The sequence below is a fragment of the Canis aureus genome, chromosome 1 (assembly GCF_053574225.1).
Source record: "Canis aureus isolate CA01 chromosome 1, VMU_Caureus_v.1.0, whole genome shotgun sequence".
Taxonomy (NCBI): domain Eukaryota; kingdom Metazoa; phylum Chordata; class Mammalia; order Carnivora; family Canidae; genus Canis; species Canis aureus.
In genome coordinates this window covers 107,301,703-107,325,073 of record NC_135611.1, presented here as the reverse complement: position 1 = coordinate 107,325,073, position 23,371 = coordinate 107,301,703, and the positions used below count along the sequence as shown (strand labels likewise).

Genomic DNA, 23,371 nt, shown 5'->3' with positions numbered 1-23,371 from the left:
TTTATTATTATTTTTTTTTTTAAATTTTTATTTATTTATGTATGATAGTCACAGAGAGAGAGAGAGGCAGAGACACAGGCAGAGGGAGAAGCAGGCTCCATACACCGGGAGCCCGATATGGGATGCGATCCCGGGTCTCCAGGATCGCGCCCTGGGCCAAAGGCAGGCGCTAAACCGCTGCGCCACCCAGGGATCCCTATTATTATTATTATTTTTTTATGGCAGGAGTTTAAAAGGGAAATGCTAAGCACAGTGTTCAGCAAGTACCTATTATTATTGCTTTGTCCCAAAAATGATATTTTTTAAAATTAAGTGTTCCAGGCTGGCACCAGCTCTGACCACCAGTCTGACCCACTCTACTGTGCGTGGCTGACGATAACCAGGCTATTGCTGAGACCCTTGAGGAACTTCATAGAATACCAGGAAGCAGCAGCAGGGGCCCAGTTAACACTGGAAGTCATAAATTTGCAATTCATTTATTTGAAAAATATCAATTGGATGCCTGCTAGGGGCTGGCGCTGAGGCGGTGAAAAAGATGGTGCGGTCCTGCCCTCTGTAGTTGGCAGGAAGCGGCCAGGTTGCTCACCTTGCAGATGGTTCTCTCCTGCCTGACCTTGAAGGGCCCTGGTGAGAGTTTAATAACTTCCCCCAGAGTCTAATGTGGGTCAGGCTGTTCCCCCTGGTGGCTGTCCTCATTCAAGAGTCCTGCTGCTGTCGTTCAATAGCCAACCCCTTCGTTTTGGGGTCTTTGGTCTCCAGCCTTGGGAATGGAGCATGGGCATGGAGAGTGCACACGGGCTTTTATCTGCCTGGGACCAGAAGTGATGCTCCTGATGTCATGTTGCTCATGCTTATGCTCCCACTGGTGAGAACGAAATCATCCCAATCTCCTCCAGGGGAAGCTGGGACAGGTGGTTTTCTGGTGCATGCTGGAAGGGGAAATGGGGTGTTGAACACATCACACCACTTCTGTAGAGGTGTGAAGGGCGTTCTGGGCAGGGGGTGGGATGTGCACTTGGACCTCGAGTGCTCTGTGACGGGCTTTTGGGACATGGCTGTGAATAAACAAACATGGTCCTTGTCTTTACAAAGCGCCCAGGCTAATGTGGAGGCCACAAATAATTACAAATGATGAGAAAGTTTAAGGAAGAATAATATATAGAGCCTGATGAGCACTTGGCAGACAGACTATTATATTTTTTAAAAATTTTTCTTTTATTTCAGAGAGACAGAGCACAAGCGGGGGTGGGGGGGGGAGCAGAGAGAGGGAGAAGCAGGCTCCCTGCTAAGCAGGGATTTTCCCCAACACAAGGCTCCATCCCAGGATCCCAAGATCATGACCTGGGCTGAAGGCAGATGCTTCAGCGACTGAGCCACCCAGATGCCCCCAGACTTTTTAAGATTTTATTTATTCATGAGAGACACACAGAGAGAGAGGGGCAGAGACATAGGCAGAGGGAGAAGCAGGCTCCCCATGGGGAGCCCGATGCAGGACTCAATCCCAGGACCCAGGGACCATGACCTGAGCTGAAGGCAGACGCTCAACACTTAGCCACCCAGGCATCCCGCCCCCAGAGTTTTCAAAAAAACAAAACATTTTGTAATCGCAAAACCAAAAACCAAAGATCTTCGAGACAGAGATCTCTTTACTCCCATTTTGTTATATAAAGCATTTTTATTTGTCCATGTTGCCTTTGTGTCCTTGTCTGTGTCACATACACATCTAACCCATACATGTCCCAGTTTGCCCTTTTAGTAAACTTAATCAGGTTGATAAAACAGGATTATTTGAAAAGGATATTTCAATGTCAGGATAGGCTGGGTTGGGTTGCAATAACAAACAACTTCCAAATTGGAGTGACTTGAGATAGCAAAGGGGTTTTCTCACTCCTGCTACCTATGGGGTCAGCTTGGAGCTGATGCTGAAAGATCTTGAACATTGCCAGCAGCAGAGGAAAGGCATAAAGAACTGTGGCCTTGCACTAGTAACTAAATACTCAAGACTGAATTCATATGTGTCATTTTGCTCACTGTCCCACTGGCCAGAATTAATCACATGGCCCCACTGGACCATGATGGGGCCAGGAAGTGCAATCCTTTTCATTACTGGGCGAGCAGGAGTTAGAAATACATGGCAAATAGCACTAATGAGCATCCAAACACTTTATTTTGTTTAAGATTTTATTTATTTATTCATGAGAGAGGAGAGGGAGAGGCAGAGACACAGGCAGAGGGAGAAGCGGGCTCCATGCAGGGAGCCCAATGCAGGACTCGATCCCGGGACCCCAGGATCACGCCCTGGGCCGAAGGCAGACGCTCAACCGCGGCAGACGCTCAACCGCGGAGCCACCCAGGCATCCCATCTAAATACTTTAAATGTTTTGTTTTAACCCAGAACATGTAAACAGACATTCATCTCTTTATGTAAGACTGAGACCTTTTAAGTATAAGTCTCCCATTTATCATACCATAGCATAATCTTATATAAACTACATCCACAAAGCACAAGTCATTTATCATTTGCAGTGTTTTGTCCTTTTTTTTTTTTTTAGATTTATTTATTGGAGTACCCAGGTGGCTCATTCAGTTAGGCGTCTGACTCGATTTTTGCTCAGGTCATGGTCTCATGGGTCATGGGATGGAGGAGCCCTGTGTTGGGTTCCAAGCTCAGCAGGGAGTCTGCTCAAGATTCTCTCTTTCCCTCTCCCTCTGCCCCTCCCACTTGCCAGCAGGATTTATTGACTTGAGAGAGAGGGAACACAAGTGGGGGGAGGGGCAGAGGGCAAGGGAGAGAGAGGATCTCAAGCCGACTCCCTGCTGAGCTCAGAGCCCAATACTAGGGCTCCACCCCATAACCCATGAGATCATGACCTGAGGTAAATTAAAGAGTCAGATGCTCAACCAACTGGGCTCCTGGGTGGCTCAGTTGGTTGAGTGTCTGCCTTCGGCTCGGGGACCGATGCTGGGGTCCAGGATCAAGTTCCATATTGGGCTCCTTGTGGGAGGCCTGCTTCTCCCTCTGCCTATGTCTCTGCCCTCCCCCCTCTCATGAATGAATAAATAAACTTAAAAAAAAAAGTGTCTGCCTTGGGCTCTGGTCATGATCTCGGAGTCCCCCCTGCTCGGCAGGGAATCTGCTTCTCTTTCTGCCCTTCCCCTGCTCGTGATCTCTTTCTCTCTCTCTCTCTCTCTCAAATAAATAAATAAAACCTTAAAAAAAAAGATGCTCAACCAAGTGACCCACCCAGGCACCCCAGTTTTGTCTTTTTTTTTTTTAAAGCAATTCACTTTTATTTCTTCAATGCAGGCATCCTGGTTTCCAAATAAACAACTCTCCTGCATTAATATTTCATTGGTTTGATAGGATTAAGTTATTAACTTAAGAGGCAAGTGGCATAAACAGGTTTGGTAGCAGACAGCTACTTTTCAGGAAGTACAGCATCATAGATGGGAGCCTAATTGCTCAGTCGTATCAGCCTACTAGCCTGGACAGCAGGTTTCATAGATGAAATGGGCAGTTGTCTTTCAAACTGGCTCCCCGGGTAAGCCAGTTGGTTTCAGAGAGCTGTACTGTAGTATTACTTAGAATTTCGGCCCACATTTTTGTTTCACATTCTGGGATGTTTCCATTTTGCTCCTGCTGGAGTGTATCCTGGCACAACTTTCTGTTTAGATATCCTGGGAATTCATACTCACACGTGTGTCCTGATGGGAGCTGAAGGATGATGAAAGAGATCATTCTGGATAGAGCAGCAGAAGTCCACCATGCGGGGCATTAGAAGAAGTGGATGATGAAAGAGATCATTCTGGATAGAGCAGCAGAAGTCCACCATGCGGGGCATTAGAAGAAGTTTGTATTGAACTCAAAGGGGATTGGGAAGCCACTGGAGTGTTTAGGAGGATGTTATCCAGGGAAGAGATTGTGGAGTCTTGGACCAATGGGAATGGTGAGAAATGAGGATTTGGGGGGATTAAGGAGGCTTCGCTCTCTGTGGTTCTGTCTCCTTGCTGCTGCCAGTGGTCAGTTGTCCTGACATGGATGATGGTCAGGGGTCTGGAGGTTAACTGTTGATATCTAACATGTGGTCTGGGTCCAGAGAGCACTGACTCCATTTGGTCACAACTCAGGTTTGGGTTCCAGTCAGCCCTGGGAAACCCTGGGCTGCTCAGCTTTAGTGGGTGGGGCAAAAAAGGACGGGGAAATACATCCTGGCCCCAGGCTTCTCCTATATCATGGGCCACCCCTCTGACTCGTTTGCTGGTTGCTCCTCAGGACTCTGACCTCTAAAGGGACAGAGTGTCCTGGTCTCTATCTATACACATGCTTTTTGTGACCTCGCTGTCTCATTGATTCAAACACATAAGACTCCTAAAGCTGTATCTCCAGACTCCCCTATCCACAGTGCTTAGTCAAGGTCTAAGTTAACACATCACAAATGGAAGCAGCGATTTCCACCTGCTCCCATAGCCAGTTTCCTTTCACTAAGTGGCACCCCTGTATGGGCAAAAACCTTGGAATCATGCTTCATATCTCCTTCTCTCACTTTATGCAAGTCCTTTGAGCTCCAGCTTGAAATAAATTGTGGAAACGACCACCTCCACGGTGGCCCCCCTGCCTGCCATCCATCCCATCTGTGCCTCTTAACTGGATTATTGGCACAGTCTTCACTCTGGCCGTCTGCTTCCATTCATCCCCTACCATCTTATTTTCAACACAGCTGCTGGAGGAATCCTTCAAAAAAATTTAACTATTTTTTTTAAAGATTTTATTTATTCATGAGAGACACACAGAGAGAGGCAGAGACAGAGGCAGAAGCAGGCTCTATGCAGGGGGCCCAATGTGGGACCCAATCCTGGAACTGAGGGACACGCCCTGAGCCAAAGGCAGACGTTCAACCACTGAGCCACCCAGGCGTCCCAAGACTTAACAATTTCTCAAGTTATTTTTCAGTAGGTAACATTTGCATATGGTAAAAATTCCAAATTGTCTAAGAGAGTAAACTGAGTCTCCCTTCCACCCTGCTGGTCCCATTCCCTCGGTCTGCTGCCTTCTCTCCTCAGAGGCGACTCACCTGTTTTCTGTAGACTTGTAGAGATATCCTGTGGATGTTTCTATGCATTCTATGAAAGACCTGTTTAAAAATAAGCGAGTCAAAAAATAAAAAATAGGGATTCCTGGGTGGCGCAGTGGTTTGGCGCCTGCCTTTGGTCCAGGGCGCGATCCTGGAGATCCGGGATCGAATCCCACGTCGGGCTCCCGGTGCATGGAGCCTGCTTCTCCCTCTGCCTGTGTCTCTGCCTCTCTCTCTCTCACTGTGTGCCTATCATAAAAAAAAAAAAAAAAAAAAAAAAAAAAGTCTATGTCACTCCCTTGTTGAAAACCTTCCCAGCAAAGTGAGATCCAAATTCAAATTTCAGGGTACCTGGGTGGCTCAGTTGCTTAAACATCTGCCTTCCACTCAGGATATGATCTCAGGGTTGTGGATGGAGCCTGACATCGGGCTCCCTGCTCAGCGGAGAATCTGCTTCTCCCTCTCCCTCTGCCCCTCCCCCCTACTCGAGTGCTCTCTCCCTCACACTCTCTCAAATAAATAAAATCTTAAAAAAACATTTCAAATCCCATCCCAAGGCTACAGGATCCTGCTTGTGGACCCCAGCACCTCCCCATTCCCATAGCTCTCCTCCACCCTCAATGCAATCCAGCTGCGCTGCTATCCTTACTCTCCTTCCAATCTCAGGATTGTACCCCTTGCTGTTCTCTCATCTTAGGACTCTTCCAGCCCAAGTAGAATCGGAGGCCGCCTAAAGGATACTTCCCTGACTCCTCATGGTCACCATGCCATTGTCCCGTGCATTTGCTCTTCTTTTTCAAATTTTTAAATATTTTATTTAAATGCAATTTGCCAATGTATAACACCCAGTGCTCATCCCATCAAGTGCCCTCCTTAGTATTCCTCACCCAGTCACCTCTTCCCCTCCCCCGCTTCTGCAACTCTGTTTCCCAGGGTTGCATCTGCGCTTTTTATAACATTTATCACAAACTGTGATTATTTGTCCTGTCCAGTGGACCTTGGGCTCTATGAGAGACCTGGTCTGTTTCGGTCATCACATTACACTTGCTGCCCACGCAAACTATAAATAGTAGTACTGATAATGATTTTTAACAGTTTTTATTTTAATCACCCCGTGTTCATCACAATGACTTTTTTCTTTTTTAAGAAAAGTTGACGTCTAAGTCGTTACCATGCTGAGTACTGATCCGACTACTTTAACTCATTGAATCCTCATAACCACTTTACAGCTACCTATTGTCCAAAGTTCAAGGACAGGCAAATTTAAGCAAAGAATGTTACACAACTCCTAGTAAGTGAATACGCAGTCGTGCAAGAGTCGAGCGAAGGAGTGAATCAATGAACAGCCCCGAGAAGCAGAGCAGCTAGAAGCCCCAAGAGGTACCTAGGGCGGTGGGCGGAGCCCAGGGCGCGGGGGCCAATGGGCACGCAGCAGTGACTGGCGGCCGCCCCTGGGACTCCTGGCACCGCCCAGGGCGCGCGGGGGCCGCTGGGATTTGTGGTCTCCGGCCCAGCTAGCCACGTCACTGCCTTCAAATATTAAGTCCTACCCTGATACAGGGTACAGTCCGTATCCCCAAACTTTTAGGTAGGTTCCTTTGCCCCCAGGCTCACTAATCCTTACTCCTCCTCTTCCCGAGGTCTCTTGGTGTAGTCTCCCGGTTCCGCGGGTCCGGGACTCGGGATAGGGTCTCTTGGAAACCTATCCCCCAGCCCGTAGCCAACTTGGTATCGTCTTCTACGTTCACCAACCCCCACCTCTACACCGTCCCGGTGGCCTCTCCCGCCACACCCCCCCTGAAGCGTGGCTCTCACGTCTTCTCAGTTCCTCCCCTGTAGCCCGAGCCGCCCAGAGCCTCTTCCAATGGCCGTGTTCCCCGCCCCACACACCCTCTCCGTTTCCCGAGGCCCCCCAGCTCTATTTTGGTACGGCCCGGCCACGCCCCCTCGCGGACGCTCTTGGTACGCGCCTCGCTCCCCCGCTCGCCGCAGTGGTTTGGCCGCGGCGACCCCTCTCCTGTGGCGCGTCCCCCGCGCTTGGTACAGTCCAGCCCGTCTCCCCCGAAGCCGCGCGCCCGCGCCCCTCAGTCGGTGGAGCCCGCAGCCCCCCGTGCGGCCCGTGGCAACCCCCAGCCCGCTCGGTCCGCTCCCGCTATGGTCCGTCCGCGCCGCGCTCCGCACCGCTCCGGCGCTGGGGGCCCCCTCGGGGGTCGCGGCCGCCCCCCGCGGCCCCTCACGGTGCGCGCCGCCCGCTCGCGCTCCTGGCCCGCCAGCCCCCGCGGCCCGCAGCCGCCGCGGATCCGGGCCCGCTCGGCCCCTCCCATGGTGAGCCCCCCGCCTTTTTTCCAGAGCCTTCCACGGCCCCGCCCCCGCCGGCCCCTCCCCCGGGCTTGGGTCTTTGTCCGCGGCCCCCTCCTCTCTCGGGTCTCCGGGTGGCCCTAGGGGTGGTCCCGCCTGGGGCCGGGTTCCCCCGTAGAACCCCCCGGGTGGTACGCGCCGGGCTCTCCTCTTTGTTGCGCGTTTGGGCTGGGGTGGCGGGGGTGGGGTACGGGGGCGGGGATGGCTCAAATTACTGCTGACTCCGCGTCCCGATTTAAACGCGGGGTGGGGGGCGGGCGGCGTTCACGCTTGTTTTTCCAATTGGAAAGTTGGTCTCTCTTCGGGCAGGAAACCTGGAAATGGGGGAGGGGGCCTCGGCGAGAGGGGCCCGCGCGTCCTGCGCTCGCGTGCCCAAGGTGTTGCACCCGGGGTGTTCTCCGGGCCCGCGCGCGTCTGCACGGCGCCCGTGGCGTGTGCGCCCGGGATTTGCACGCCCGCCCAGATGTGGGATGCCCTTACGGAGTGCAGCAAGCCCAAACATAAACATCTAGCTTCGCAGGTTTATTATTAACTACACGCGCCTCCCCAGACCCCAAATACACACGTACTTCTCAAGAATCTTAAGGTGTACCTGGAATAGTAAAACTGCACATCCTGACGTTTCACGCTTGCCCGGGTGTGCCTTTCGCCCTAGGCTGGCTCTCAGTTCGCCTCTTTCATGAACTGACCCCGACGTTGTGCAAGGCATGGAGCTGTGGCAGCCCCGCGCGAGTCTTAAAGCCGGCTTCGTGGGATCTTAAACCTGAGATACCAAGGCTCTGAACCTTCCCCGAAACTTAAACATACCCCTTCGCCCAACTGCCTCATCCTCTTAGTTCAGCAGCAATCACACCTAGTTGCTCAAGAGCGTTTTCTGGGTCCTTCAACGGGCATCCTAGGGTTTTGGTTCTCTTCCCAAGTTCGAAATAGGCTTCCTAGTAAACAACAATTCACATGTCGGAGGCACAGCCAAATTTTGCACACACTTGCCCAGATGGGAGATTTCCTCTAGGATTGCACGGAAGCCTAGTCCTTAAGGTGGTCCTCCACTTGGGTGTGTGGGCCACATTGTTACTGCAGGTGGACCCAGGCTTCTAGGTAACTGTTCCTGGTCTTTACATTCTAGACCTAAACATTTTTCAAAGCCTGCATGAGCAGTTTGCCCTCCAGACAAAGCGGACTTTAGGCACGTGCTCCTGCAGCTTACGCTGCCTGGGTCCTTAAATGCATTCACCTGGATTTCCAAAGGCTGTGTGCTCTAAGTCCTGATGCTCAGATGCTCTGCGCCCCACTTGTGGCACCTTCAAAGCGAGGGCCCCAACGCCCCTGTTCTGCATCTCAGATGTGGTCTAGCACTGAACGCTCGCCAACCTGTTCTTACACCAAGATGCTCTCTGGTTTTCTCCCTAATCTGATACTTTTGCCCAAATTCCAGAATCAGCCGCCCAGTTGAAGGACATGCAGGTTTGGGTTTTTGTTTTTGTTTTGCTTGCCTCTTAAGTCCCCGTAAGATACAACTTTTCTTGTCTGTTGTCCTGGGACAAAAGACATTTGTGTGCTTTGTAGGAAATGCAGAGTACCTGTTAGTAGTCAGATGAAAAGTAACAACCTTTACGATTTCTCTTGCTGCTCCGAGGCATTTACAAGTAGGTTTGCAGGGGTTTCTTGCTGCCAGCCTATTCCAAAGCCTTCCCTTGTTTGCCTTGAGATGTTTTTGGTTTAGAAAAAAGATACCTGGGAGAGTGCCCTGTGAAGAGTAGAATGTGTAGCTTTCCTTGGCTTTATTGCTGGAACGTTCTCCCTGTGTTCCTCAGATGCTCTCAAGATGTTGTGTTTGAGATCCCTCCAGGTGTTGTTACACTCTCTGTTCTGAAGGTCTCCTGGCCTCCCTGGATGGTTCTGTTCTGTGCTTCGCTTTACCTCCTCCATCCCCCTGGGGTCAAACTAGAGGGCAGGAGGGTCTGTGACTGCCTGGAAGGGCTGGCAGGAACTAGAGGGGAGAGTCCAGACTTCTGGAGGGCCATGGGGAGCTTTGGAAGAATTTTGAGCAAGGGTGGGTTGGGGCAAACCAGTGTGTCCAGGCTGGCCTGTGCATTGGAGTGGGGGTGCTTCAAGGAGGCCCTGGACCTAGAGACCTGGTTTGTGAGTTGAGTCAGGACAGAGGGACCAAGAGTTGATTGGGCTGGGGGTGTGAGTGAGTGGACGGCATCTTCTGAAGCAGGTGGGATGACATTGTAAGCAGAGAACACAGCTGGAGCAAAGTCTGGAAGGGGAAACAGATCAGTGTTGAGGTGACAAGTGGGATGGTGGGGGCCCTGGTTCTGGAGTTGTGGCAGGAAGAGGATGTGGAGGTCAGTCGCTTGGGGTCCTGACCCCTGGCACAGGGTTTGGATGTGACCCTGGGAGTTTCCGAGGGGGGATTTGGGTGTGAATCCAAATCCACAGACGTGGGGGGACAGCCTGTCCTTGTGGGTCCCTCAGCCTCAGTTTCTCTGCTCTCCTCTGCTGCAGCAAGGTGCTCGGGTCTTCGGCGCCTTGGGTCCCATCGGGCCCTCCTCTCCTGGGCTCGCCCTCGGGGGCCTGGCCGTAGGTGAGCACCGGCTCAGCAACAAGCTGCTGGCCTGGAGTGGCGTCCTCGAGTGGCAGGAGGTGAGCTGTGCCAGGTCCCCTTGTGAGTCCCCGAGGGGGCTGGGGGATGGCCTCAAGGGTCCCGGTTGCCCCTGTGGGTGGGGCACGCTGAGGCATCTAGGTTGTGTCCAGTGACCCCTCCCCCTCCCCCCCATGACAGAAGCGCAGACCCTACTCCGACTCTACTGCAAAGCTGAAGCGAGCCCTCCCCTGCCAGGCCTACGTGAATCAGGGCGAGAACCTGTGAGTAGTGATGGGCAGGCAGGGGGGTGGATGGCAGGGGGGCCTCCCTTGACCCTCTGCCCCCACTCCCCGCAGGGAGACGGACCAGTGGCCCCAGAAGCTGATCATGCAGCTCATCCCGCAGCAGCTGCTGGTAAAACCCTCCTCCAGCCTCTCCCCCCAAGCCCCCCAGCCCGCTCCCCAGAGACCCCGCAGCCCCAGAGTAACCCAGAGGTTCCTGTGTTGCCACCAGACCACCCTGGGCCCCCTGTTCCGCAACTCCCAGCTGGCGCAATTCCACTTCACCAACAGAGACTGCGACTCTCTCAAGGGGCTCTGCCGCGTGATGGGCAACGGCTTCGTGAGTAGAGTGGGTCCCGGGGCGGGTGGTGGTGAGGACAAGGACTCCTGAGTGCCTTGGTGACAGAGGACAGCAGGAGGCAGGGCTCTGCAGGGACCACCCCAGGCAGGGTCCCAGGACATCCCTCCTGAGGGGTCCAGGGGTGTCCTCTTGGTGGCGTCTCAGTCTCTGTCTGTAAATGAGGGTGTCAGAGCAGAGCACCTGCCTCGGGCTCCTGTAGCTTGGCTGGGCGGGGAGAGGACAGGGATGTGAGGGAGTGGAGGTCCAGGGCTGGCTCTCCCAGGACCCTGTGGGGGCCCAGCACTGTCAGGGACCTGCTAATGGAAGGTAGCTGGGGGAGGAGGTGAGTCGGGATGGGGGTGTCCTCTGTGCTGGGGCTGTTTCGTCTGGCAAATGGGGCTTCATGGTGGGACTCCCTCCTTAGGCTACGAGAAGTCAGCCTGTGGAAAGTGAGGCAGACACCCTGTAGACATGAGCTGGTGAGGCTGTGGTGCAGGGCACGTAGGGACTGAATCCCAGGGTGGTCTCTGTACCCACCCACCCCACCCCTCCCTGGTCTGGGCCTCCTCTCATGGAGGCCCTGGTATCGGCCAGTGACCCCCTCTCCCGGGGTCTGGTTGTGGAAGGAGATAGATGCTAGTAGGTTATCTGCCCAGGACACCCTAGGACTCAGTTCCGGGGTCCCCTCCAGTCTCTGGTCCCAGCACCTTCCCCATCCCTATCTCCAGGTGCTGGGTGGGCCATGATCCCCCATGTCCATGCAGATCCTGTTTCCTCAGGGTCTGTCCAGACCAGGGGTCGATTGGTGCAGGGTCTCTTGCCTGACTGGTCACCCCTTAACTCAGCACCATTCTGCGGGGGACCTGCTATCTGCCTGGCTAATGGGGCCTTCAGGCCATAAGAATGACAGGTCAGCGCACTTCTTGTGCCACCTGGCATGTTCTGCTCCTGGGGAGACCAGCTGTGTGGGGGTCCAGGAAGGTCGGGGTAAGTTCCCTGAGCAACAAGAGATGTCAGGCAGGCAGCGTGGGGTATTCTCCAAAGCGTACGCCCCTTTGTTCTGACAGCCCCGAGGGAGGAGTCTGGTCTGTCAGACTCCTAGCTCTTCCCATGTCCCACTGAGGAGGCACTAGCATCTCAAATAACAGATGTTTATGTGGTGTTGTCTCTGGAGGCTCCTGTGAAACCATTTTACAGACGGGAAAACTGAGGTCCGGGAATAGGGGATTTGTGTCTGAGCTCCCAGCTAGGAGGAAGCAGAGCTGGGTCTGTGCCCAGGGCCTCCCTGGAGGACATTCTGGCCTGGTTAGCAGGCGGGTCCTGCTCTTAAGAGACGGGGCTGGCATTGAGAGGGGGACAGGGGTGGGAGATGCATCCCTCTCAGGCTCCTTGCACCTGTAGGGTGGGGCCCGGGCCCCTGACCACAGATTGCCCAGGAGGGGAGACATGGAGATGCCCAGTCACCTCCTCTTGCAACATGTTTTGGTCTCCGGCTTCTCTTTGGTGTTGACTTTGAGGACAGAGCAGCCTCAGGTTAGCTTGGAGGGGTGGGCGGCAGTGCCCCAGGGTGCCTCACTGCCTTCCTGCTCCCCGCCCCTCCCAGGCGGGGTGTATGCTCTTTCCCCACATCTCCCCCTGCGAGGTGCGCGTACTCATGCTCCTGTACTCGTCCAAGAAAAAGATCTTCATGGGCCTCATCCCTTATGACCAGAGCGGCTTCGTCAATGCCATCCGGCAGGTTATCACCACGCGCAAACAGGTTGGTGCTGGCGGAGCCCAGGCCAGCCCTCGGGTCCCAGGCAGTGGACAGGTCAATGAGGCCTTGAAGAGCAAGGGGGGCGGTGGGGATGACCGTGGTCGCTGACAGGAGGGACACCCATGTGGGAGCAGAGCAGGGACGTGGATAGACAGGCACGAAGGCTTGTGGGGAACGCTGTGTGGCTGGTTGGAAGGCTCTGGAGGGGGGCCGTGTTGTGGCTCACCCCTTGTAAGTTACTTATGAATTTATGAATATTGTCCTCCTTCCCAGCAGTGTGTCTCTGTTGGGTGCAGTGAACTATGGGGCTGTTCAGTCTTAGAGGCAGACCCTTTGGGCTTGGTACCCCAGGTTGAGCATCTGAGACTTGTTTTCAGGGCCTTTGGGAGCCATGGGAGGTCTCGAGCAGGTGAAGGACAGGGCCAGCATGGGAGGCGGGGGAGTCCTCTGGGACTGTGGACAGACAGACTGGAGGCTGAAGATCTGGAGAGGAAGCTGGGGGTGAGGGTTCTGGGGTCAGCTCTGAGGTTTCCCAGAAGCCTCCCCTGGAGCGCTCCTGGGCACTGGTCCCCTGCTTTTGCTCCCACAGGCAGTGGGCCCTGGTGGTGTCGCGGGCCCGGTGCAGATCGTCAACAACAAGTTCCTAGCGTGGAGTGGAGTCATGGAGTGGCAAGAGGTGAGTCCTGGGGGGTACCTGGGTGCCCATAAGACCAGTGCATCCTTGCTGACTGGGGCACCTCCCACTGCTGATGTCACTTTCTTCCTCTCCCCAAAAGCCCAGGCCTGAGCCCAACAGTCGGTCCAAGAGGTGGCTGCCATCACATGTCTACGTGAACCAAGGGGAGATCCTGTGAGTGTCGGGCTGGGGGCCAAGGCAGGGTCTTGTCGAGGCCCGGCTTCCTGACCCTGGTCCCCTCATGCCCCGCAGGAGGACTGAGCAGTGGCCAAGGAAGCTGTACATGCAGCTCATCCCACAGCAGCTGCTGGTGAGAGTGAAGGGAGGCCCTGGGCCTGCCCCACCTGTGAGATAGCTGGTGTAGGCCTTGGGGCCACAGTGCTTTCCCTAAAGAAAAGCTAGAGAATTTTCTAGAGAGCATGTGCAAGGGCCCAGTGGCTGGTCATCCAACAAGTGCAGGCAGGCAGGGGTGGAGACCGGCTTGATGAGGGGGTCACACTCGGGAACCGTCCAAGGTGGTCCGTCGGGGTGAGGCCTATGGAGGCAGTGGCAGCTGCCATGTGGGGACCGTGCAGAGGCAGGACAGTGTGGCTGTGGCTCACTCAGGGTTCCTTTGTCATGGAGCCATACCGCCTTCCCTGCAGACCACCCTGGTACCACTGTTTCGGAACTCGCGCCTGGTCCAGTTCCACTTCACCAAGGACCTGGAGACGCTGAAGAGCCTGTGCCGGATCATGGACAATGGCTTTGTGAGTGGGGCAAGGGGCTGACGAGGAGGGCCCGGCTGGGGCGCACAGGGCCGGTTCCCTTTTGGGTTTAAGAACTGGGAGATGAGAGCCTGTGACCGTTCCTCCAGACCAGCTTGGGGGAGTGTGCAGGGGTGGCCCCCCAGTGACAGCAGGTTGGCCTTGTGTTTGGAAACGTGCTGCCTCTCAGGCCACATGACTCCCTGAGGCTCTGTGCTGTCCTGACCCCATTTTACAGATGGGGAAACTGAGGCCCAGAGGTAGTGTCTGAGGCTGAGATGTGCACCCCGCCTGGTGCAGGCCTCCAGGATTGACTCAGTGTCAAGGAGCTGGTACCACGGAGCGAGGATCCAGTGCCCCCAGGGCCTTCCTCCTGCTCTCCCTGGGGACAAGGAGCCACTGTCCATGCCCAATTTCTAGAGGAAAACCCAAGGCTCCTGGAGGCACCTTGCCAGGCAGGGAGGGCCACCTGTTTCCAGCCCCAGCCCTCAGAGCACTGGCCTCAGTTTCTCCATCTTTGAGGCGAGGCGTGTTGTGCTCTGGTGCTCATGAAGCACCACTGTCCGGGCACTCTGTGGGCGTTGCTGCACCGGGCCAGCGTCTGTCCTGCAGCCCTGCGACAGTGCGCTGAGGGGAAGCCCACGTGTTTCTTTTGCATTAAAAAAAAAAAATTGAGCAGCAGAGTTCCTCAGGGGAGCCTGCAGAGGCCCCGCTCCCTGTGTGCTGCGGCCGCTCAGGTAGGTGTGCGGGGCGGGCGCGCTTTGGAAGGGCTTCCCTCCGGGCACCTGCCACCATGGTCCCCCAAGGTAACGCAGAGGGAGGGCTTGGCCCTTCTGGTTCCAGGGGCTTGCTGTGAGTCCTCCAGCTCTGAGCCTCAGTTTGCCCACCTGTAGGGGGGTGGTGACCTGGGCTGTGGAGAGTCTTTTGGGGGGAGGTTGTCCAGTAAAACAGCCCTGGCCCTTGGGCCTCTTCCTTCAAGCAGGCATCACTGCTGCTACTTCAGCCATGTCTCAGGGCGGGGGAGACACAACAGCAGGGTCCCTGCCACTGGGGGGCTCACGGTCGGCACTTCAGCTGCTCCAGGGCTGCACGTGGGGGATCTTAGTGCTGGGCTTCCTGGGGCCTGATCGGCCTGTGCATCTCGCGTGGCCTCTGTGGGTCACAGCCACCAGGTGCTGTGGAGCAGCTCTGCGCGCTCGCCTGTCCGCTAGTGGGGAGCTTGGCTGTGGTGCTGCCAGCTCCTCAGTCCTTCCGTGCAGAGCCCATTGGTCCCTGGGCTGTTGTTGGTTTCTGTCCCCTTGTCCCCGAGCAGGAGTGACACTAGGGGTATGAGGACGGCTTTCAGGATGCATTGGTGTGCCGTGTGCTTCAGGTCTCAGGAGCACTGGCCTGTGCTTGAGCCCCTGAGGCTGTTGGGGGGTGGGGGGTGGAGTGGTCCGACCATGACCCGCCTGCTCTGCGCCCACCAGGCCGGCTGCGTGCACTTTTCCTACAAGGCATCGTGCGAGGTGCGCGTGCTCATGCTCCTGTACTCGTCAGAGAAGAAGATCTTCATCGGCCTCATCCCCCATGACCAGAGCAACTTCGTCAACGGCATCCGGCGTGTCATCGCCAACCAGCAGCAGGTCCTGCAGCGGAACCTGGAGCAGGAGCAGCAGCAGCGCGGGGTGAGGTGGCGAGCTCTCCCCCCAATCCCCTGCCCAGCTACCCCTCCTCACCCCCACCCCTACCACTGATGCCCCTCCCCACTTTCCTCCCCCACAGATGGGGGGGTAGTGGCCACCCCCAGGCTGGGCCCCTCCAGGAGTCACAGACGAGGCCCCCGCCAAAACTGGTGAGTAGCACCCGGCTCGAGCGCAGGAAGGACCCTCAGTGGTGTCCGGGTTTGGGATATGATCATGTGACCCTGGCGTGGAGTTCCAAGCAGAGAGGCGTATCTGTGCCTTGTGGTCCCCAGGTCTCCTGGGCAAGTATAGCCCTCTCTCCCCCAGGAGGTGATGAAGCTGTGGTTTCCAGGCTGGGATTGGAGGGCCCATGGGGTGCTGGGAGGCCCTGTCCAGGCCCTCCCACTCTCCTCCTGCCCCCAGGTCAGATGCTTCTGAGCAGGGGCCCCTGGGGATGGCTACTGCCCAGCGAGATGGAGGACAGCGTCCGGAGAGGTCTCCGCGGACGGTCCCCACCCCTGTACGTTTCCCCAATAAAGTCTTTTAAAAGCCCATTGGCCACTAGGCTCCGTGTCCAGATGCCTTGGCAGGGGAGATGCCAGTGGAGCCGAGCGCCATGGGTTCCCAGAAGGCTGATGGCCTAAGGCCCCCTGCCCTAGGCTAGAGTCCCTCAGCTTGATGGGACCCAGGAGTATGAATTTCCATCAGATTTCTGGGGGAGGCCACCTTTCGTGAGGTCACCTGAGCTAGAAGGAAGGACACTCTTCACAGAGCTGCTTGTGCCTTCAGGGGCAGGTGTGTCCCCAGCTGACTGGCCCACGCAGCGGATGGTGGCCCCATCTTCCTGGGCCTCCCTGGAGCTGGCCGGCTGTATTCCTGGGCCCAGGGCCTGCTCTCCTCCATCCTTTGGGATTCAACAGGCCTCACTTGGCTGGCAGCAAACACAGGCCATCCAGGACTTGCTGGGGGTTTGGGGCCTGGCAGGGCTCTCAGCAGCGCCCCCTACTGCTCAGGTCCGGGCTGCCATTCCTCACTCACCAGATTCGGGATCCAGCTCTTGTCCTCAGGGTCACATCATGGGTGCTCCTTGGCTGGCTCTGCAGCTGGGCAGCCCGCGGGTGAGGAAAAGCCCCCGCCCCCACCCCGCACCCCTTTGGGCCCTGCCCCTCTGGATTCCCCACCCTCTGTTTAGGGTGCCCACAGCCACAGTTCTGAGGAAGCCTAAACTACCCTCCCTGGGAAAGGCCTGTGGTCCGAGTGCGCAGCTCAGCGCAGATCCCTGGGGGTCCGTGCCCCGAGGCCTGGGAGGCCGGCAGGTCTGTGCTCCCCCATCCCCGGGGACTCGCCCGGGTGCCTGTCCTCACTGGGTAGACTACCCTTCTTTCAGCATGATGCTGTCCAAGCTTAAAAAAAAAAAAAAAACAATTTATTGGGGGCAGGGGCAGGGGCGGGGGGGTGGGGATGCGCAGCTCAGCCCTCTGAGAACTGGCAGTAGAGCCGTTCAAGCCGAGGCTCCAGGTTCAGCCGGAACGGGATTTCCAGGATTGCCGAAAATCCTTCTGCCAAGGTCGGGGCCTCGAACTGCTTTCTGGCAGCAGGGGTGATGGGGGAAGGTGAGACCCAGCTGGGGTCCGGTCCACCCCCCACCTCCTCACCTCCCCACTAGGCTTCTGTGTTTACCTGTAGCCATACATGACCACATCGGACACGGGGGCGTGAGAGGAGCCCGTCATCTCTCGGAACTGCAGGGGGTGGGGGTTGGGGTTAGGTCTGGGAATTGGGGGCCTGGAGGGGGTCGGGACGGCAGGGGCAGGGGCCAGCTTACCCGGTTATTGTGGCGTGCATGCTCCAGGGTGGTGCTGAAGAGGAAGCAGCGGCAGGGCACACCTGCGTCTCGGGCACACTTAATGTACCTGTTGGGGCCAGGAAGGGGCCAGGCTGGTAAGGGGTGCTGAGCCCACCCTATAGAGGCTGCCCATGGGAGCCCAGTACCTGGCCCGGGTCGGAGGGTCTGGGTTTGTGTTGTCAATCACAACCCGTTTCCTCTGCTTTAGAGCATTCTCACACGTGGTCACGCAGCGCTGCCATGAGCCCAGGGTGTCCTGGGGGATACAAGGTGACAGACCCTGAGTGGGAGAGGGCAGGAGAAACAAGGGAAGCAGACACCTAGGGAGAACCTAGGTGGGGTAGGGAATGGGCACAGAAGATGGAAAGATCAGGGACTCTGCGCTCAGCCTGGGCACATTGGGGGGGGCCTGTCTCACCCTGTTCACGTGCACGTATCCTGCTGACACAAGATGCTCTTGGAGGAAGGTGGACTTGCCAGCTGTGAGGCAGGGGCAAGGTCAGTGGGGGCCCAAGGACCCAGAGCTGGACTGGGGCTTCTGAGGTCAAGGGGTCAAGGTGTCTCACCCCCAGGAAATCCCACGGCGACAACCACTTCAGGGTCGTGGCTCAAGAGGGAGCTGGACTCCGGGAGGCAAAGCGGCCCCGAGGGGGAGACGGTTCTCTGGGAGGGGTGGTAGTGATGAGCAAGACCCTCTCCTCCTCTCCCGACTCCCACTCCCACCCCGAAGGCCTCACCGGGTCAAAGGTGGGGAGCACGAAGTTGGCAACGGGCCACTTGAGAAAGAACTCCTCTGGTGTGGCGAAGGGCAGGCCAAGGTTGAGAGCAAACTGGCGGGGAGGGGACGACAGGGGACACAGACATCAGATAAGGTGGGGACACAGCTCCAGGCCAGCAGGGGAAAGGAGCCTCACCAGACGGTCTGCACAAGAGAAGTCTTTCTTCTTTCGGCCAGGGGCCCAGTTGGCTGGTCGTCCAGCTGCATCTGGGACAGAAGACAGCTCCATGTCCACCAGCGGCCCAGCCGAGGGGATCCACACACTCCCCATCCCTGGGTCCTTACCTCCCACGAACATGCTGTCCCCGATGGAGACAGGCACACCTTCGTTGCCCTAGGGAGGGACAGGTGACAACAGGCAGTAAGGAACCCACCCACTCCCATGCCTGCTCCCCTAGAATACTAATGGGGGTTGCGAGGATGCTGAGCTGGGCCTGACGTCTGGCCTCTCCTGCCCCAGTTCAGCATCATATCCTGGTGGCACGTCTGGCCTCTCCTGCCCCAGTTCAGCATCATATCCTGGTGGCGCTGCCACTGCTGGGCCACTTCCTACCCCCCTTCACTGTTCCATCCCCATTGCGTCTGTTCCCTACACAGCCACCAGGGGGGTGCCAGTTCCCACTTCTGTAGATTCCTCTCCTCCCAGCCCTCCTGGGCCCCATCCCTTTGCCCCCCTGGCTGGGTAAAAGGGAAGACCTTACCTTACCCACAAGGCCTCACGATCTGACACCTGCCCGATCTCTGACCCTACGCCCACCCTTACCCCATCATCCATTCAGGTCCTGCTACCCAGGCCTCTTCACTGTCCCTGAACACACTAGTCATAGCCCTGCCTCGGGACCTTTACATGTGCTTTACACATGCTGTTACTCCCACCTGGAAGCTCTTCCTAGGTTCCCCTGCGAGGCTCCCTCCCTCACTAGCTTCATAATTACAAGGGCACCTTGGAGAGGCCTACCTAACCCCTGCAGGTAAACCCTGCCTCACCTCACTTCACTCCCACCATTTCACACCCAGTCTGTGCACCTCTAGTCTGCACCCTCGCTGGTGAGCCCCAGCAGGTCTGTTTCATACGCTAACAAATTCAGCTCAAGAAGCTGTTGAGCTTCAGAACAAAGGCACACACAAGAGAATACATGGACAACTGATGTGTCCCTGGACCATCCTGATCTTCAGAGTTGAAGAGTGCTGTCCGCCTGTACCTAGACTGGGACTGGTGGAAAAGGAGGCAAGGACCAGGGAATGAGATGAGAAGAGGAGAGAGGAGGTGGCCAAACAGCAGAGACCTGTGGCAGGGGGAGGCTGGGCTGAGTGAGGGAAGAAGGGAGCTACTGGGAGGCCACCACTCACCTGTTCCCGCAGATGGTCCCACATGCCGATCACTGGCTTCCGGTACAAGCCGGCGTGTGTGGCCACCAGCACCTGTGGGTGAAGGTCAGACACCCTCCTGGGCTCCTTCCCCAAATCCTTCGAGGGTGCATGGGTGCCAGGGATGCTACCCCTTCACCAACCCAGAGGACTCCAGATGCCCAAGAACCCATTTATGATGGGTTTCTACCAGCATAACCCTGCCGGGGGGCCTCCACTGCCTCCTGGTACGTATGCCTTCTCCCTGGGTCTCTGTTCCCTCCTGTCTGTCACGGTCTGACACCGTGACACTAACTCTGTCCCTGCCTCTGTCTGGGTCCCTGTCCCCCAACCTCTATGACTCAAGCTCCCTTGCAGCCATACCTGAAAGGGGAGGCCCAGTTTCTCCACCACAGCCTCCACTTTAGCCTTGAACTCCTCTGCCGGCAGCTTCCCGCGCCCAATGGCCATCTGGTTGGTGAAGATCACCAGCTGGGGGGGGGAAGCATGGATGTCACCTGGTGCCCTTCTCAGTGGGGCCCCAGCCTCCCTGTGGCCTGGTCTCCATGCACAAAAGCACACATACCTTGTAGCCTTCGGCATCCAGCTCCCGGAGCTTACGTGGAATCTCCAGGTATAAGATCCTAGGGTGGGTGGGAAAGCAGGTAGGTGACCTGGGGCCCACGGGGGCCTCACTCACCCCCTTGGTCTGCCTCTTATCACCTCCAGTCGGTGGGGCCGGTGGGAAAGACTTTCCCAGAGCGTGTGGTGATGAGGGTCCCGTCCAAATCAAAGCCAGCCACCTGATGTCAGCAAGAAAAGAGGAACAGCGACCCTGTTATGCCTCTGATCTCGACTCACAGGTTACATCACGTCACCTCTGCAACGTAGAGACATTACCACTTGCCCGTCACTAAATGGGAAACTGAGTCACAGCCTACACATCTTACGTTTAGGGGAAGGCACAGGAAGAATGTGTCCCTACCACCTGAGTGCAGAGCCCGAGATCTTCACTGTACCATCTCCTATTTCTCCTATGCCCCTGGGTATGCCAGCCTTTAAAATGGGGTTCACGTCATACTCACCCACCTCCCCTGGCCTTCACTTCAGGCTAATAACAGTGAAAATGAATACAGGAGTGAAGTTGGGTGCAAACCACATGTAGAGGACTGAGCCATGCGCTTTTCTGGGTTTATTACTTTACAGGGGACTGGGGGGCGGGGGGGATGGGGGGGAACTGTGAGGTCAGGTCTCTGGGTCCCTGTGAAAATGATGGTGTTCACTACTGTGCTTTCTGGGGCTCAAGCAGGAGCTGACATACATCGATGCCCCCAGGGCTTACAACACCCTCTGAACTTGTCATCAGATCCACTTCTCAAAAAAGTGGCAGCTAAGAGAGGTTGAATGGCCCAGGGGCACACAGCACACATCATTCAGCCCCAACTCCGTGTGGCTCCCTCAGCTTGGCTCTCACCTTGCTCCGAGGCTTCACCCCCGGTGCTGTAAATACTAGCAGCTTCTCGAAATTCTCCCAGCCCGGGGATGACTTCCGCATGCGTTTTTTCTGTGGCTCAACAGCCTCTGCCTCATGGGGAGCCACGGGAGGGGTGCCGGGTGGAGTGTCTTGCTGGGATACAGGCGTGCGGGCCTCTTCCCAGCGCAGGGTTAGCGGGTGGAGGCCGTTGACCAAGTACAGCGTGTCCCCCACCCTCAGAGAACCTTCTGATCCCGGACTCAGCTCCTGGGTCCCAGCAGTTGAGGGGTTAATTCCCAGCTGCAGAGAGAGACAGAGAGAGACAGAGAGAGAAAAGGAGGAGGAGGAGGAGGAGGAGCCGGGATTGGCTCCGGCCCCCAACCGGAACCTCCACGAATTAGAGGAAGGACAGCCTTCCCCCACCTGCCAATCAGACCCTTAAGCCCCGCCTCCTCACTGCGTACCACCAATCAGGGACGTGGGAGAGTTACTGTCGTCCAGCCTTAACCCAATTCAAACGTGGATGGATACGCGTTGAAAATGGCAATACCCCGAACCTTCTCTGCTGGCCACGTCCCCTTCCCTCAAACCGGGTTTTTCCAATGAGCCTGTTCCCTGCTGGGCTGCCATTCCTCCCCCAGGCCTCGCTGCGCCTTGCTGAGCAACTGGTACCTGTTTCACTGCCACGGTCCTGGTCCTGGGGTTTGCGACCAGCTCCACTGAGGGTTGAGAGGGTGGAGTGAGAATGTGCATCCTTGTGCGACGGCCTTCCTCACTACTGGGGAGCTTGGCCAGCTTCAGGCCACAGGATGGGGACATTCAGGCCATTCGGGACGGGAAAGCACTTTATTTCTAAATGGGGTCGGCTCTCTCTTTACATGCAGTAGTCAGAGAGAGGCCTCAGAATAGCCTGTGACGCCGGTCCTCGCCCAGCGGCAGGAGGCATTCTTCTGTACAGAACTGATTTCTCCTTGATGAGGCGTGTGACTGGGTGCAGGTCCTGGGCTACGCTCGTTACCACCTCGCCCTGCTTAGCAACCGCTACTTCTCACCGTAGCATCGGCTCTCTCCTTGGCAAGGGTCATGACCTGACTTAAGCCTTCCTGTGAGCATCGTCCTCTGACAACTGTCTCCCCACTAAGGGGTCTGGCTAGTTCCAGACCAGGCACAGCAGTTCTCTTCTTATGCTCCCCCGAGGGCACCTAACTGCAGGACGAGCTACACCACGCAATCTCGCCTGGCGGCCAAGCAGCTCCCTTACTGCACCGGCTGCCCACCATTCCCGCAGAGCACGTTCACGCTCCAGAGCGAGCCACAATCCCTACAGCTACGGCCCCGCCCACCTTGGTTTCTGGAGCACTTCCGGTCGGTAACCTGGGTCAAGGGTCCCCGGCCCAGGACAAGGGCTTGCCCGTCCGAGGGCAGGAAGATGGGGGGGGCTCCCCCAGGGGGGCTCTCCAGCCACAGGCGGCCCTGGGTCTCCACCTCGGCCATCCCAGGAGCCAGCCTAAGGGGAAGTAAACAGGTTTGAGTGGCAGAACGCCCTCAAACTGCTACAGCAAGTCCCGCCTCCCCCCGCCCCTCCACCAGGACTCTCCCTTCTTCCGCTTAGGGCTCCGGAAATCCCACCCCCTCGCCGGCCTCTGGCTCGCGCCGTTTCCCGGGCGACGACGCCCCGCTCAGTCCCGCGGAGAGTCCCGACCGGGACATTCCAGGGCAAAAGCCAAGAACCTCGCGCCCGCCCCCAGCTCGGCCCCGCAATCACCGTACCGGACCGGGACTCACTTCCCACTTGCGACCAGGGAACTCCTGCCCGAGGCGCTCTGCCCACAACTCGCCGGCGGCTTTCTCTGTTCCTCGGCGGACGGAAATGACTCGCCTACGGAAGGGGGCAGGGCTTTGGCTCCGCCCACGACGGAAGCCCCGCCCCTTCTCAGACCACCTGCTCCTTCGGGCCCTCGGCGGCTCTGACCTTCCTCTCTCCTCCAGCAGTGGGAGGCTCCGACCAGTAGGGGGTGTGGGTCCTCTTTCACAGATTTTCCTCTTTCCACCTGGAACTCTTTTAACATTTCATTCCCTTAGTTACAGCGGGACACACTTCTTTTTCATTTGAAGATCATCAGTCCAAGAAATGTCCACCCCTGACAGCAGCCCTGACCTTCAATACTGCAATTTTCTCATCTTTAAAGTGAGAATAATCGTTTCCCCTTCATGGGGTTACTAGGAAGAGTTACTAGATGGAACTAGTCTTATAAAAGTGGTTGATTGGCAGTTCTGTTTAAGTCTTGTCTATTGCTAGCATGTCCCAGGTGGTGGTCTGATGGGAGAGGAAGATTCCAGGTTTACTTGGCCCAGCCAGACTTCGGACCAGGTGCCATTTGTTCTCTAACTTTCAGCTGTCTTATATTAGGCAGAAAACTTCTGGCCTCAGCTGGTCGCTTCT

General features: G+C 56.6%; 2 protein-coding genes across 7 annotated transcripts; one reads left to right on the top strand and one right to left on the bottom strand.

Annotated features, from left to right (window-relative positions):
• The first annotated feature begins 7,049 nt into the window (after window positions 1-7,049).
• PTOV1 (PTOV1 extended AT-hook containing adaptor protein) lies at window positions 7,050-16,035 on the top strand. Of its 3 annotated transcripts, none has more exons than XM_077844716.1 (14): window positions 7,050-7,397; window positions 9,942-10,079; window positions 10,219-10,301; window positions 10,377-10,434; window positions 10,534-10,641; window positions 12,043-12,174; window positions 12,317-12,400; window positions 12,987-13,073; window positions 13,174-13,247; window positions 13,326-13,383; window positions 13,718-13,822; window positions 15,289-15,486; window positions 15,584-15,653; window positions 15,811-16,035. In XM_077844716.1, the coding sequence occupies exons 1-13, from the start codon at window positions 7,227-7,229 to the stop codon at window positions 15,593-15,595; spliced, it is 1,308 nt and encodes a 435-aa protein (XP_077700842.1). In that variant the 5' UTR covers window positions 7,050-7,226; the 3' UTR covers window positions 15,596-15,653; window positions 15,811-16,035. The 3 variants fall into 3 exon arrangements, with proteins under 3 accessions (XP_077700842.1, XP_077700835.1, XP_077700846.1); XM_077844709.1 differs by having other exon boundaries at window positions 7,051-7,397; window positions 15,907-16,035; XM_077844720.1 differs by lacking the exon at window positions 12,043-12,174 and having other exon boundaries at window positions 7,056-7,397; window positions 12,245-12,400; window positions 15,907-16,035.
• On the bottom strand, window positions 11,779-22,826 carry PNKP (polynucleotide kinase 3'-phosphatase). Of its 4 annotated transcripts, none has more exons than XR_013350210.1 (19): window positions 22,714-22,826; window positions 22,272-22,435; window positions 21,601-21,647; window positions 20,929-21,228; window positions 20,178-20,257; window positions 20,041-20,098; window positions 19,839-19,946; window positions 19,458-19,529; window positions 18,393-18,441; window positions 18,244-18,314; window positions 18,067-18,159; window positions 17,896-17,992; window positions 17,748-17,809; window positions 17,476-17,585; window positions 17,309-17,396; window positions 17,164-17,225; window positions 16,522-16,886; window positions 16,225-16,414; window positions 11,779-15,459 (listed from the first exon to the last, which is right to left on the bottom strand). XR_013350210.1 is itself a non-coding variant. In XM_077844662.1 (17 exons), the coding sequence occupies exons 2-17, from the start codon at window positions 22,420-22,422 to the stop codon at window positions 16,954-16,956; spliced, it is 1,566 nt and encodes a 521-aa protein (XP_077700788.1). In that variant the 5' UTR covers window positions 22,423-22,435; window positions 22,699-22,809; the 3' UTR covers window positions 16,910-16,953. The 4 variants fall into 4 exon arrangements, 2 of the variants coding, with proteins under 2 accessions (XP_077700788.1, XP_077700769.1); XR_013350208.1 differs by having other exon boundaries at window positions 16,225-16,387; XM_077844662.1 differs by lacking the exons at window positions 11,779-15,459; window positions 16,225-16,414; window positions 16,522-16,886 and adding an exon at window positions 16,910-17,071 and having other exon boundaries at window positions 22,699-22,809.
• Between the last annotated feature and the right edge of the window lie 545 nt (window positions 22,827-23,371).